Source organism: Dreissena polymorpha, chromosome 5 (assembly GCF_020536995.1).
Source record: "Dreissena polymorpha isolate Duluth1 chromosome 5, UMN_Dpol_1.0, whole genome shotgun sequence".
NCBI lineage: Eukaryota > Metazoa > Mollusca > Bivalvia > Myida > Dreissenidae > Dreissena > Dreissena polymorpha.
This window is the reverse complement of record NC_068359.1, coordinates 77,156,117-77,170,884: the sequence shown is the minus strand read 5'-3', so window position 1 is coordinate 77,170,884 and position 14,768 is coordinate 77,156,117. Positions and strand designations below refer to the sequence as shown.

Sequence of the window (14,768 nt, the reverse complement as noted above, 5' to 3'; positions counted from 1 at the left end):
GAGTTATGCAACATACTGGTGTATTTTTGATTTTTGCGATTTAAAAACAACATTGAAGCATTAAAGGCGGATTAAACTATACAAATGAACTATTAAACCGCGTATATTTATCAAAAGTTCTAAGAAAGTTAATATAGTTCTTCTTCGACAAATTTATACCAAACATGGGTTCATTGATACGCGTTTATTTATTTATTTTTAGAATTTCGGAATAACACGTCGAAATAGCTGTGTTGATAGCTTTTACACATATTATGGCTTCAATAGGTTTAGCAAAGACCTTTAAACATCATGTGTATATTTCGCAAATGTGAACTCAGGTTTTGACAAACGTAGCAATCTTGGTAGCATCGCCTCTGTGTTTAACTCGTCAGCTTATTTTCTAAATGAGTATGTCCCCGTACAGAAGCATCTTGCTTTACAGTCGCATTTTGGTAGTGTTGCAACCGTGTTTTCCTAACATTAACTAAGTAAATTTAAAATATTTGTCGAATCAATATGGCTATTCATCCTATCTGAGACATGTCCGTCACGTGTATGGCCATGGTTGGCAATGACCTTCACTTCCCCATCACTTTGCTTATAGTATGTGGCAACCAAGCAGAGATATCATTAGTTAAACAATGTTAACGTTCGAAAGGTCATAAAACTGCCTATGGCTTGGTTAATCAGTGATACATGTTTATATGTCTTATCATCTCTTCAAGTTTCTTTACATGCGACCAGTGACCAACTGCCCAACAATTTGACAATTGACAACACGAACATGAATACAACTAGGTTACTTCTTCGGAATGGCCAAGACAGGCATAGCGTTTTAAGTTGGCCCAAATTTCACACGTTACCTAGAGCTATTAAACATAAAGTTCAACTAAATGAAACATTATGATACAACATCACTCGTATTCAAAGAAACGTATCAAAACTATAGCAGTACTGCTCGTTCAAAATGGGTTTATGTATTAGTCTAGTGTTATTGTGTACACTAAACACTATGGTAAAGGTAGTTTGTTTGTATCCATATTAAGTTGATATATAACACACGAAATATTTATACAATGTTAATTTTAAATTGTTTTTCTGAAGTCATGTTTACAATGTACTAATTAAGATATTAAGTTCGTCAGAGTCTTAAATGGGACACGTTCCTATTAAAAACAACAGTGCAATATGCGATTACGGCTCCGTAAAAGTTCGGTGTTTGTAAACAGTGTCTTGTGTCTAAATTATGCCCGAGTTCAGATTGGAATCGTTTTAAATATGACGAGAGATCACGATTCAGATAGCGGTGTGTATCATATCTAACAAATACCAATTTGCAAAGTATAACCTTAATGAGTTAACCACGTCAACGAATTGTACAAACTTAGGTACGTAATTGATTTTATAAATAGGTTGCATGTTAAGGAATTTTTCACCAAAGTAAATAACTATAATTGTATATTAAATGCTTACCTTTTGCAAACAAATAAGACGCTATAAAGGTGTGCGTGATGTTGACAGTATGAATATTAATACGTAAACACATTAAGATATGAATTATATATTGGGCAGTTCTCTTAGAACAATATCGCTAAAAGCAATCACTCTTATAACAATCTATCATAATACTTACATTTATTATTCATGATTATCTAGTACCGTCACATGTTACAGATGATGCTTTGGCAAGGTATTGTGACCGTTGTGGTGCTACTAATGGCATCCACCGTGCAAGCCGATTTCTCTTGCATCTGTAACTACAATGTCGAGAGCACAGTGTACGCGTCGGTAAGTAACAGATACATACAATCAAAAATGCCAAATGATGTTTAATAGTCTAATACACTTTTAAGTAAAAGATATGTCTTTGTGATATGCAGCATGCTTTAACATATAAATTATTATAAAACCGATAACGTTCCATATGACCTTTTTTTTCATGCCAGTCATATGACAAGCTTTCAAAATAATTTTAAAAATCTCCTGACACTGTTTAGCCATCAACTCATTTCCACAAGGTGTAAAACTAATCTGCAATAAATAAGTTTTTGTTAAACGAATGGGCGTCGTTTATATGGTATTAATTCAGCAAATCAGTATACATTTCTACCAGACAAAATGTGTTTATGTAAGCATACCCATATTTGCTTGTTAAGTGATTGTATTAAATGATGCAGACAGCTAAGAACTCTGTAATTGGCTACATGTACGAGTTTGACTGCAAACCGGAAGGCCCACCATCGAACGATGCCAATTGGGTCAACATCCAGTTTGAAAAACAAGTATGTGAGGACTTTTATTTTCACGTTTTCTTTCCATGTCAAACTGATTTTGTTCAGTCGTATTGTTTTTTAGAATGACCATAACGAATAAAAAACCACTCGAGCAATCTCCGATAGACATGTTAACGCAACGTCGAACGTACAAGTATTCGCTGGGAAATAAAGCGTTAAGGCCCCGTTGGATAAAAAGTAAAATTAAATTGGCATACAACCAGTTGCATAATTGCCGTGCAGACTCCGATTTCGGGCTTATGTGATTTGATAGATTACATAGTAACACTTCTTGATATATAATTTTAAAAAGTGTTATACTCTGTTTTATTTTGTGGTTCGTATACAAACATCAAGCGCTAGGAAATTTCTAAATTACTTTTGCGTGTAGTATCATTATTTATTGAGTTAGATCAAAATTTAATTTAAACATAACTATAAATTGCTTATCGTTTGTCCGCAAACTAGCCTATCATCTGTTGTTTAAATGCTTGAAAACCCATATGAAGGCGTAAGCTGAAAGTTAGATAAAATAAATTACCTTGAGAGTCGTAACAAACATTTCTAAATTTAAAACAAAACGTATAAAAATTGCTATCAATTGCAAATACTCTTCTTAATTATCTTCTGCTCATACAACCTTATCATTTTTACCACTTTTGTTAAGCTCAATTGATTAAGATCGATTGATGCTCAAGTTGATTTTGCTTCTTTCGTCCATAATATGGGTATTATTATCCTTAATCTGGTTGGCTCCAAGTAGGCTTTTTAAATGATTATAAAGTAATAAATATTCACATTATTTTGCTTAGACGAGCAAATATTTTACTCGTTGATTTATGCTTTCTCTTGAAAGTTATCAAATGCTGTTGAAATGTATTATAGTACGGGTATATGGCGAAAGGTCAGGGAATTGAGACGCAAGTCTGCCCTGGGGAACCTTCAGAGACGGACAAAGGTATTGGGACATAAACCTGTTCTTGTGTTGACTTGTACGGCTAGTTTTATTCACCTTACTCTCAATATGAATACACACTTTGCCTGAACTTATGATAATCTTAGAAATATGTCCGTTTCTTAAATTTTGAATGGTCAGATCAGTTTACCAGCATTTTGCTTTAGGACAAAGCACCTAAATGCTACAACCGGACTATTTTGCATGTAATGGTGTACGCATTTATATTGAGAATGTGGGATTCGAATTAGGCTGATATACATATGATGTTAAAATGTATACTAAACTGGTTGTTAGTTTGACTCTTTTAGATACGTTTGGTAAGCTTATAAAATATTAGTAGAAATAGCACTCACTTAAAAAATACTAAATTATTACGAAATGCATTATTAATTATATGTCAAAGCTTCCAATTCAACACAAATTAATGCCCTGATGATACTAATATAAAATTGGGGACGTATGTTAGAATAGTTGAATTAAAAGAGAAGAAACCCTCAACACCTTTTAATGAATAACAGTCCAGAAGAAGACAATTTTCACAAACACAATAACAGTTGCTGATTGGACCATTAAAAGAAAGTAATTTTAGTATGCTTAAAATTTTAGTTGCGTTCATTATAGTGTACATCACATTAATATTCAAATAACGTTATATTTTATTCATAGGAAAAAAACGGCGACTTGGTACATAATATTCAACGTATATTTTAGTCACAACGACTTCAGCAACATTAACGTCAACATTAACCACAACAACGATGCCGTCCACATCTACACCTGCACCAACCACTACAATAACTACGGCCCCCATCACTACAACAACAACTTTTCCGAATCCAACAACAACAACAACAACAACAGTACCTACAACATCAACAACAACAACGCCTAAGTCAACAACATCAACAACACTACCGACATTGTATGAAACAACAACGCCGATATCCACAACAACTACACAGCCCACACAAAGTACAACATCATTACCAACAACTGAAACACCTAAATCCACAATAACAACGACCCCGAAACCCACTACAACGATTCAACTCACAACAACTACTTCACCTCCACCTACAACTACTACCACACAAAGAACAACTACGACAACTGCACAAACAACAACCACGACCATTAAACCAACAACTACGACAACCACTCCAATCATCACGACAACCCCGAAACCAACAACTACTCAAAGGACAACACACTTTTATTCTACATTACCAACCATAACTAGTTCCGTTGGACCGTTCACACAAGGTACGTGGTGTCGAATTTAATTAAATGCATGCGTATACATGTAGTAAGGAAAATGACGTTAATGTTATTTATTCCTCTAAAATATGATTTTTGATTACAAACGTTATTAATAAAAATCCATCTTTACGTACAATGCAAAATATTTAACGTAAAATGCAACGTATAACGTAAAATGCATTATATAAAACGTACAATGCCATGTAAAACGTACAATGAACTACATAACACGTTATATGTTTTAAGTTTTAAATTGCAATACATTAAATTAATTACAAAAATGAGATACATTTAGGCCGTACATTTGAAATTGTTGTTTTTTATAATTATACATAAATTGCATTCAATTATTTACATATAGAAGCTGGTCGTGTTGATTTGACTAACGATTTATATTAAAAACAGTACAGTACGGATGCCCCAAACAGTACTTTCAACACGCACAACAACATCACGGGACCCTTTTCACAGTAGACAGCACATGTTACGAGATTGTGCCAACGGCGGCTACTTGGACGGATGCGGAGGCGGATTGTGTAGCAAGGGGAGGTCACCTAGCCCATGTACCTGATCAACGGCATCAGGACGCCATATACCATGTGACCAGTCAGCATCTTGGACATGACGTCTGGATTGGATTGAATGACAGAAACCTGGAACGACACTATGAGTGGTCTTCAGGTGGGTTTGGCTTCGTTTGGTATCTACATTTCCAATTTGAACACGTGATGAAACTTTTTTTAAACCCGCTAATTTCAATTAATAAAAATCTTATTAATGATACGGATTAAATGCTGCCATTTTAATTGTGGTACGCGTGTATGTCATTACCTTATTTGGTCCCTTCGTACAACTAAGGTGATCCGGTCAACTACACCAATTGGATTGGTAGACACGAGGACGTCCTGCTTCACGGAGTTCAGGACTGTGCCGGACTGGGTGCTAAAACATTCCAAGGCCAGTGGAACGATGTAGAGTGCTCAAGGAAATTGAATTACCTTTGTGAATTCAGTAAGATGAAATACATCTCAATATGAACATTCTGACGGGGTAGAAATTATGTAACCATTGCATCGCATATAATTGATTTATATAGTGTGTGTTTGTAAATAAAAATAAAAATCAAACGATCAGGTCGATTTGTGTACATTTTATTGATTCGATCAATTAACGCAGAGAAACATTTAATTTGAAGTGTTCAAATAAATGTTGTTCCTAATTCAGGGGCGACAATGTCAACAGTTTTGGCAACGACCACACCAATGCTACAATTATCTAACACAGATGGTAATATTCTTATTTTATCAATCTTGATGTATTATAAGTTTTTTTATGCTTATATATTTTATTTATATATATGTATGTTATACATAATCATGAACATCGGTACATGTTTCAGGAGATATTCATATGTGTGCTGGACCAGTTCAGCAGGAGTCAAGGCGAAACAATTATCCACTGGCCCAATATGGTGACAGCTGCTATGAGCTTCAAACGCACAGTGCTATCTGGACGCATAGCGAGCTTCTTTGTAAGCAACATGGGGGCCATCTGGTAGCAATTACAAGTGAGACTGAGCAAGCCTTCGTGGACGCCTTTATGGCACGTCATAATACTGACCACGCTGTCTGGATCGGGCTCCATGATAGGAACGTTGAAGGACAGTTTGAATGGACTTCAGGTTTGTGTGACCTTCAAAATTGATTCATATCGAATAAAATGATTATGTCTTTATGAACATGATTGTAAACAGAATGTGGTTGAATATTATTTTTGAAAATAGAACAAACATTATTTAAAAGATGTATGTATGTATCTTAACGACATCCCCGTTAAATAAGTAGCTATTTTGAACCATACTGAGTGTGGATCTGTGCCTTACTGGACATACACACACATCCAAATAACAATTAATTCATGATCTCGCCAATTTACTTATAGGGTTGTGAATAACACATGACAACATTTATATAACTTGTGTCTTATTATGAAAGCTACAACTATATTAATCAGGTGAAAGTGTATCTTACACGAACTGGGTTCCAAACCACACGAGCAACTTCGTAAGTCATAACACCGAGGACTGTATTGCACTTATACCATACAATAGCAGCAAATGGGACGATATACCCTGTGGGCAACAGGGACTTTTGTTTGGTGACGTGGGAGAAAAGCATTACACTTTCTGCGAATACAGTAAGAAATTCGCAACTATGTGTAATGTTACAACTTGTTAATGAGAATTGAAACGTTAACCCGTACTTACATGTTCAATTTGAAAATACGAACCAGAAGTATTTCTTTAATGTACCATTATGTACGTTAATTGTTGAACGTATAAATATAATTTTAGTCTTTGTATTGATGTTTTCCCATCCAAATATCCTAAATACACAATTGACATGTGTCGTCAAATATATTTTCCAGAAGTTCTGTCAAGTCACGGTTCAAGTGTGCTGGTTGGGTGAAAAGTGGATACCACTGACAGATGAAATATAAACATTCACATACAACATTTGCTATTGTGTTTGTTTTGTGTATCTCATAATAAGACAATTTGTTTTATTTATCGAAACAAGACTGTACATTTGAATCAATATAAAACAGACGAAAAGAATGTGTTCTTCCTTCTATATCTGCAACGAACAAATCGACAAGTGCTTAACCTAAAGACTACCACTACCACGCATTGTAAAGGTTTACATATACATGTAACTAAAATCAATTGATAAGACACTTAAATCAAACAGTTTAATCAAACAAACGAGAGTATTATTTAGTTAAAAACATAACAACATCGTAATATTATTACAAAGGTTACTATTTTATTACTTAATAATAAATATGATTCATAAAAATATCCCAAACCATCATATAACATCTTTGATTATTTAGCGGTTTTCACAAATTTTTGTAGTCATGGCAGCCACAACCGACAGACGCACCGGGAATATACCTATATTTCCTTTCGGTCAAACTGGTATGGGACTAAAACTTCTTAACTGTCGTATCTGTATACACGCAGCACACAGAGACAATGGCAATATTCATAAAAGTTTGTGGTATATATTAAACAAAAGGAGCGTCGGAAATATACTAATAATAAGTAAAGTACACGTGTCTATAATCTATAAAGCACATTGTTGTCAGTCCTGTAAAACGCAGTAACGTCGCTTCTATGAACATGTTGTCAGTTTCTGACATTAAAATACATTACCGTGTACCTAAGTATCTGACAGACCACTCGAAACTATAGACACACTGTTTTGTCAAAATGCAATAAGCAAACTGTCTACTAAACATAGGTACATGTAGTCTTCAAAATATCGATGAGTTGTCCGTCTCGTATGCAGCATTCACCAAGCATTTTGCAAATAAAATGAAATATATATTGATAATTGAACAAAAAAACGGACTTAGAACACCGCATATTATGTAATGTGTTTTGCAAATAACATTTACCATTTCTGTGCAAGGGTAATATACCAGTGAATTGCGAAATGTCTTTTGAAAAACAAGAAATTTAGCTACAGAGTGTGTTGTTTGAAACATTCAATTCATCCACGTACGTTATGCATATAATCCTTATATAAAAAAGTCCGAAATTAAGTCATTATTTCGGTCACCTTAAAATGTTTGTATTATTTATTTATTTTTTTGGAAACGTTCATCTAGTGCTTTAATCGGATGAGATTAAGATATCGCATCAATAAGATCAAATCACTTAACATTTCTTTACAAACTTTCTAGTTTCTACGAACATTTGTCTTTGGAAGCTTTAAAAAACAAGAATGTTTGCAGAGTATTTGTTTATAAAATACAAATAATTCCAATATGTGAACACTGAAACTTACAAACTTGCCACTCAAACTATGAATACACTGATACAAAACTAACTGTAAAAGAAATGGGCGACACGTAATTTGTTGCTATTGTGTTACAAGTAACATACAAAAAACAATAAAAGCATATGTACGTTCTTCAATACCCAATAGTATGACAAACGTGTAATGTATATGATATCCACCTTGCGAACGAAAGAGGCAATCGAAGTGAACAACGAACTTTGAACGTAACTTCTTCAAATTATTAACTGATAACAATTGAACTGTTTGAATTATGGCTGCAATCAACATAACCAATTTTAATGTTAAATCCTTTAGAGAGATTAATTTTACAGGTGAAAGTTTCTTTAGATAATGTAGTACTTTATCTACGTCCCAAGTACAACAGTATTTAGGTACCGGTGGTCGCAAATTAAAGCGACCTTTGATGAATTTCACTACATTTGGATGCCTCTCTGCTTGATAATTGTCAATTATTATTCCTAACGATGTTAGCGCCGACCTAGCTGTATTTAACGAGTTATAACCTAAACCCTTGTTGTATTCTGTTGTGAGGAATTCAATCACATCGTTTATAAAAACTGAAACTGAATTAATCTCCGGTCACTGCGCTTTCTTGTTCAATCTATAGATGCAAACAAATCTATTTGAGGAGACCCACATAGCTTGCAGATTGAATTGTAAATTGAGTTTAAAAGCTCCTATTCGAACTGATCTTTGAATTCTCTAGATGGCCGATCTGCTTTGTTATCCTTGTCTAATATATGAGAACAAGTTATCAATATGCCCTGTTCAATACATAAATCCCAGATATCCAGAGCAGCCTCATTGCATCCCTCTGATTTTACACCGCCCATGTTATTAACATAAGCAACAGCTGTAGAGCTGTCAGTAAGAATTAATACATGTTTATTTTTACAAACATCTATCAAAGCTTTTAAAGTGAACTTTATAGCCATTTATTCCAATACATTTATATGATGACATGATTCAGTATCTAACCATCGAACCCCATTTTCAACTTTCTCATAAACAAAACCCCATCCTTATTTACTGCTATCAGTTTGAATTTCAATGTTGGGATTTCCATGATCAATGTGTCTGCATTGAGTATGATTTTTTTCAATCAGCCAGGAAAGATCTAATTTCATTTTTGAGTAAATATACATTTTAGCATCATTATTTCCCCGAGCCTTCTTTAATGCTGTGATTTTTGCATTTTCAAGTATACTGTTATGCAATTTTGCATATTCAACGGCCGAAAAGGAAGCTACTTACAAGCCAATTACTTTTGCAACATGCCTGATCTTGCGCTCAGAGAGTTTTTTTTTCAATTTTTCGCATTCTGTACAATTGGCATCTTTTTTGTCAGTAGGTAAATATACTATCATATTTTTTAATCCATCACATTTCCAAAGAAGATAATTGTCGTCGTTGGTTCAAATACGGATTTTTCTAAATTAATCATAAATCCAATGTTATTCATTAAAAGTTAAGTATCAAAAACATTCATTTTGCACATGTAAACCGTTTCAGCACATAATAAACTGTCATCAATGAAGCCTGAATTTATGTGACCCATATTTCTTAATTTTGAGTACACAGGCTTCATAAGTTTTGTAAACAGACGTGGACAAAAAGCCAAACCATTTGGGAAATATGTGTACTGATATATTTGATCTTTCCAAATGAATCTGAGAAGTTTCTGATCTTCTTCTGCGATAGGAACTGAGTAATATGCATGGCGTAAATCAACGCTTGCCATGTACAAGTCTATTGTTATCAATTGTAATGTTTTCTCGAAAGTATCCATTTTGAAATGGTGATACGGAATATAGGAGATTAATGTCTTTAAGTTAAGAATCATTCTTTGTACTCCATTTTTCTTAGGTCTCACAATATAGGAGACAGGAATTGACCGGATTGGGGCTGAACCGGTTTAATAACCTTCAATTTGGTAAGTTTTCCTATATCAGTTTCAATAATATTCGATTTTTTGTTTATTGAAATCATTCTCATTAAAATTACTAGTAAGATCAATATGGCAATGTCTAACCATGTCAAGAACAACAGGATCGTTTGTAAATTTAATCCATTCATGTACATGATATTTTAACTGGCCTGTAATGAAATTATCATAGGGGGTGGAACGTACCTTTGATTTTAATTCCTGTTCTGTCTAAACTGCTCCCTCTTTTGGAAGTTTTTTTAGTCTGGGTAGTTATAAGGCCCTTGAAGTGGTGAGTTTTATGACATGTTTCCTCCTCTACTGGTACCTCGACCCGAGTAGCCCCTATAACCACGGCCTCGACTCCGAAATATACCTCTAAAGGGCGGCCTGCCTCTTGTGCGATCGAACTTGTTAAGTTTATTGCTCATTTTGACAATGTCCTCAATCTCTCGGCCAGTTTTAGAAATTCATCCCCGAATAGTAGGCTTGTGAATGGTGCACTATGGTTGCACAGATGCACATATTCATCCCTTATCTCGGGCTTTAAGAAATCCCGCCTTGTCAGAACAATTTGATTGTTAGCGTGTCCAAACAATGCTAATGCCTCATTGCAGTTTTCGACGACCTCTGCATACTTGGGATTTTCTTTTTCCAGAACGGCCATTTGACTTATGGCTTTCACCAATATGGTCGCCCCTTTGACCACAGACGTTTCAATTTTTCGAAGCTTTTTATCATTCGTTTTACCTGATGAAGACAATTCATCCCAAATTAGATAGTTTGTTTTTTTCTGTCACTAGGCCATCACAATTTCTGGCCTGGCATTTCTTTCATCTTTAACTAATTCCTCATATCTTGTCTCATCAATGCCATTTTTGAATAACTCGTTAGAATTTACCGCCAGAGTTTCACCAAAGTTCAGGTCACAGAATTCAACAATCTTGAACTTTTTAGTCATGTTAGAAAATCTCGAATTTTCCGCTGCATTCCTTTTCTCTCCCTGAACAACATCCGACGGCACTACATCACAGGGGGTTTCTTCATAGAATTCTCCCTCTTCTTCACAAAAGTCTTCATAATTTATTTCTTTGTCAAACTCATCGAGTCTGTTGCAAATTCCCGTCAAACGGTCATCATTCTTTTTCAAAGTTAGCTGGACATTCTTCATGAATGCCAGAATTGTCTCATTTATTTCTTCCGATTTTGTACTACCCGTCGAGGGAGTAGAAGGCGTCGGCTTTTTACACGATCGTTTCCCCTTGTCTTCGTTGACAACTGGGGTCTCTGACGGTTTTGATGGCTTTTCTATTTTATCCGCCATGGTGAATTTTAAGTAAAACACCACGTGCAACACTTCACCGATCGGAAAAATAAATCTAATTCCGTGTTTTCGTAATCAATTTCACACTGTCTACGACAGTTTAAGTCAATACAAGCGAATTGTATTGTCTTAAATGAAAAATGCATACACTAAACTTTAAACTTTCCGATTTTGTGCAGCGCACATAGAAATTTACATGCTCGTCTACGACGGAGCGGAACACTATCTCATTTCTTCCTGTAGTTAATTCGTACGAAATAGAATGTAATTTACGTTTAAAAGGTCTTCATAAGTCAGTGTAATAATAATAATATTGTGTACTAACCCATAGTGACAACATTCGTTTGATGAGAAACATTCTAATGGTACTAGTACACACATCATGCATCATATATTTTAGAATAGAAGAACAGTTTGTGACAGACTGTTAAAAAAACTTGTTGACAGGTGTTCTAAAATACAAGTCAATTATATCACATGCATGTAATTATAGCATAAACATCAGCCCTTGCAGGTACCCATACGGAACGAAATTTAGGCAACCCAAATACTCTGGACATAATAACAGTTATGAGTACATTTGGTAAATCTGACAAAATTGCTATTATTCAAAATTACGATTTGTACAGAACAAAACACATCATAATACATTAAATTGATGATGCAAAGGTATTTTGCGAATCAGAAAGGAATGATAAATAAAAATAGTTTTCAAATGATTCTGTAAAAGTTAATGATTTGATGAAGCCCTTGTAGAAACCTCTCATTCCAATACTGAACAAAATTGTCGCTCAATCTTTTCCTTACGGCTGTTATGGATATATTTTCATTTCCAACATCTTGGAAAAGCCAAGCTTCATAAACTCTCAACTTACTTAGAAGATCTTATAATAACGAACAACAATTTTTCTCTGGTGGATGCTCAATACTATCATTTAACACAATCATATAAACTTGTTTGCGTAATTCATTATCTGAAGTTCTTTAAAGTTTTATCCAAAATTTAATAATGTAATATATCCCCCGTTTTGGTTGTTTGCACGTCCAAGTTCACCATATACACAATCGTTTTGAGTGCATCTTTTTACGACAAGTATTTGTTTACAATATTGCAAATGAACCCTTTCACTTGGTAAACCTTTGACAAACCCTACACGTCGATTCCGTGGTGACGAATTGGAATTATGATAATAAAAAAGATAAAGTTTATGACTGACTGGAATGTCGGTAATTTTTTACACATATGTCTTCAGTTAAAAAATAGCTTTAAACAAATAAGTTTAAACTTATACACCGCATGCTTATATTTATCTAAAATTTAAAGTTTTATGTGTAAATATGCTCCAATGATTTATTGTAAGAACTCTGTAACAGTATATAACATTTTCTCTCAAGATTTCATACCTGTGTATCACATCAGTTTCCGAAATGTGATGTTTGTGGAATCATATGCTGTGAACATTAAGACCAGAGGCGTGTACTTTTGACTCACTGACATCGGCAAATAGTCATTCCTTCGTTTAGTTAATAACATGTGTGTCATGTGTAAAAGAAGGTTTTTACTATAACACGCAATATTGAAACATATTTCAAATATCATATTGTAAAAACGTCATATGAAAACAAAATGTAAGGCATGCATAACTAAATATAACAAACAAACCCCTTTTATTTTATTGAACTTTTAAATGTTACACAGTTTCTACATTGCTAAAATAAGTGTTGTAGCATTACATTATTAGTATTTAAATGCAGGCATAATCTTTCAGTATCTTTGTAGCATTTAACACGTAAACCATTTCCATAACAATAGCGACCTCTTGATTGTTTGCACATGAGATACTTCAGTATTCAAAATAAATTCATTTGCGGATAGCTGAAATAAGAAAAAAGATTTGTGATACTGCAAGTGAACAGTCAATCAAATTTTCTCACAATAAAACTTAGCCTTAAGTTTGAAACTAAAACAATAGAACATCTATATTCATATTTTTAAAGACAATCTTACAATCTTAAAGAAATGACTCATTTGATTACAATTCGCCCGAACACACATTATACAATTAATGTAAATGCAACTTCTCATGCTAATAAGAAATTGCCTATTATTAAGCCACTCGATAACGGACACAGGTCGCAAATTGCTTTGCATTCGTCCCATTTGCAGCAATCACGTTGAAGTACTAAAATGGTCTCATTAAACATTTTCAAACACAAAAACTATTTCATTTTATTTGTGGAATAATAATTGGTTTCATGCATATATTTTGTTTTCTCGTTGTATGTTTCCCATGATTATTTTTGCGTTATGTTGTGTTGCATTTCATTAAACAATGCTTAATTTGAAAACAAAACAATATAGCTCTAGATAGATCTACCAAAATACCCAGCAACGTGTAAACCATATGCCAAAAAAACTGGATAGTCGACTATATAGCATTAAAGTTATATCTTAAAGTACTGTCGATTGTTGAGTTATAACTCAAATGGTACATCTTTGCGACTTCAATATACCATTTACGTATTTACGTATAACAAGCGAATTAAGCATTTAAACATGAACTTAGATAATGCGAATATCTATCAAAAGATTCAAGAGTCCTCATATAGTTCTTCTTAGAAATATTTAAACCAAACACGGCTTCGTTAAAACGCGTAATTTTAAAAGAATTTCGCGTTTTCATATTCGTCTGAATACAAACTTGACTATATGTTTACCTGAATCCCCTACAGTAACGTTTTAATAGGGCGTTTGTTCTCTAAATAACCAGGATATGCACGTAAAAAATTAACTTTCTACTAGAAAAGATGTGATCTTAATTAGTAAAGTATAAAACAGCGCATTTCTAAATGGAAAGTTACCGGCTATTTAATATATATAAACACACAATTGCCTTCTTCCAAACATAGACATCAACATCTCGCTTTATTTTTTAAGTTAAATCTTACCAATACAGTGTTTATGATAAAATTGAACTATCTATCCTACATATAGACTATTCTGTGTAGCTGTCCACGATCTTGTTTTCTCGTGATAATTATATGAAGCGAGAAAGTTGAGTGCACATAGAACATTTAATTTTTAGGGAATGAACAATTTTCGACAATTTTAATTACCGTATTACTCTTGAATAAGTTTGGAGAATAAACTTTGGAATCAAGACAGTTACAATATTAA

The 14,768-nt window shown here is 33.9% G+C and overlaps 1 protein-coding gene across 1 annotated transcript; it reads left to right on the top strand.

Annotated features, from left to right (window-relative positions):
* The first annotated feature begins 1,190 nt into the window (after positions 1–1,190).
* On the top strand, positions 1,191–7,090 carry LOC127882029 (aggrecan core protein-like). Its single transcript, XM_052430413.1, has 11 exons — positions 1,191–1,370; positions 1,657–1,770; positions 2,160–2,264; positions 3,141–3,213; positions 3,925–4,476; positions 4,879–5,154; positions 5,332–5,484; positions 5,698–5,760; positions 5,873–6,154; positions 6,487–6,669; positions 6,901–7,090. The coding sequence occupies exons 2-11, from the start codon at positions 1,657–1,659 to the stop codon at positions 6,939–6,941; spliced, it is 1,842 nt and encodes a 613-aa protein (XP_052286373.1). The 5' UTR covers positions 1,191–1,370; the 3' UTR covers positions 6,942–7,090.
* The last annotated feature ends 7,678 nt before the right edge of the window (positions 7,091–14,768 follow it).

Excerpts from the sequence above, each read along its gene's own strand:
- LOC127882029 (XM_052430413.1), top strand. The coding sequence starts at position 1,657 with ATGATGCTTTGGCAAGGTATTGTGACCGTTGTGGTGCTACTAATGGCA. Across the intron at positions 5,485-5,697 it reads GAATTACCTTTGTGAATTCA|GGGCGACAATGTCAACAGTT; the intron begins GTAAGATGAAAT and ends TTCCTAATTCAG. Across the intron at positions 5,761-5,872 it reads ACAATTATCTAACACAGATG|GAGATATTCATATGTGTGCT; the intron begins GTAATATTCTTA and ends TACATGTTTCAG.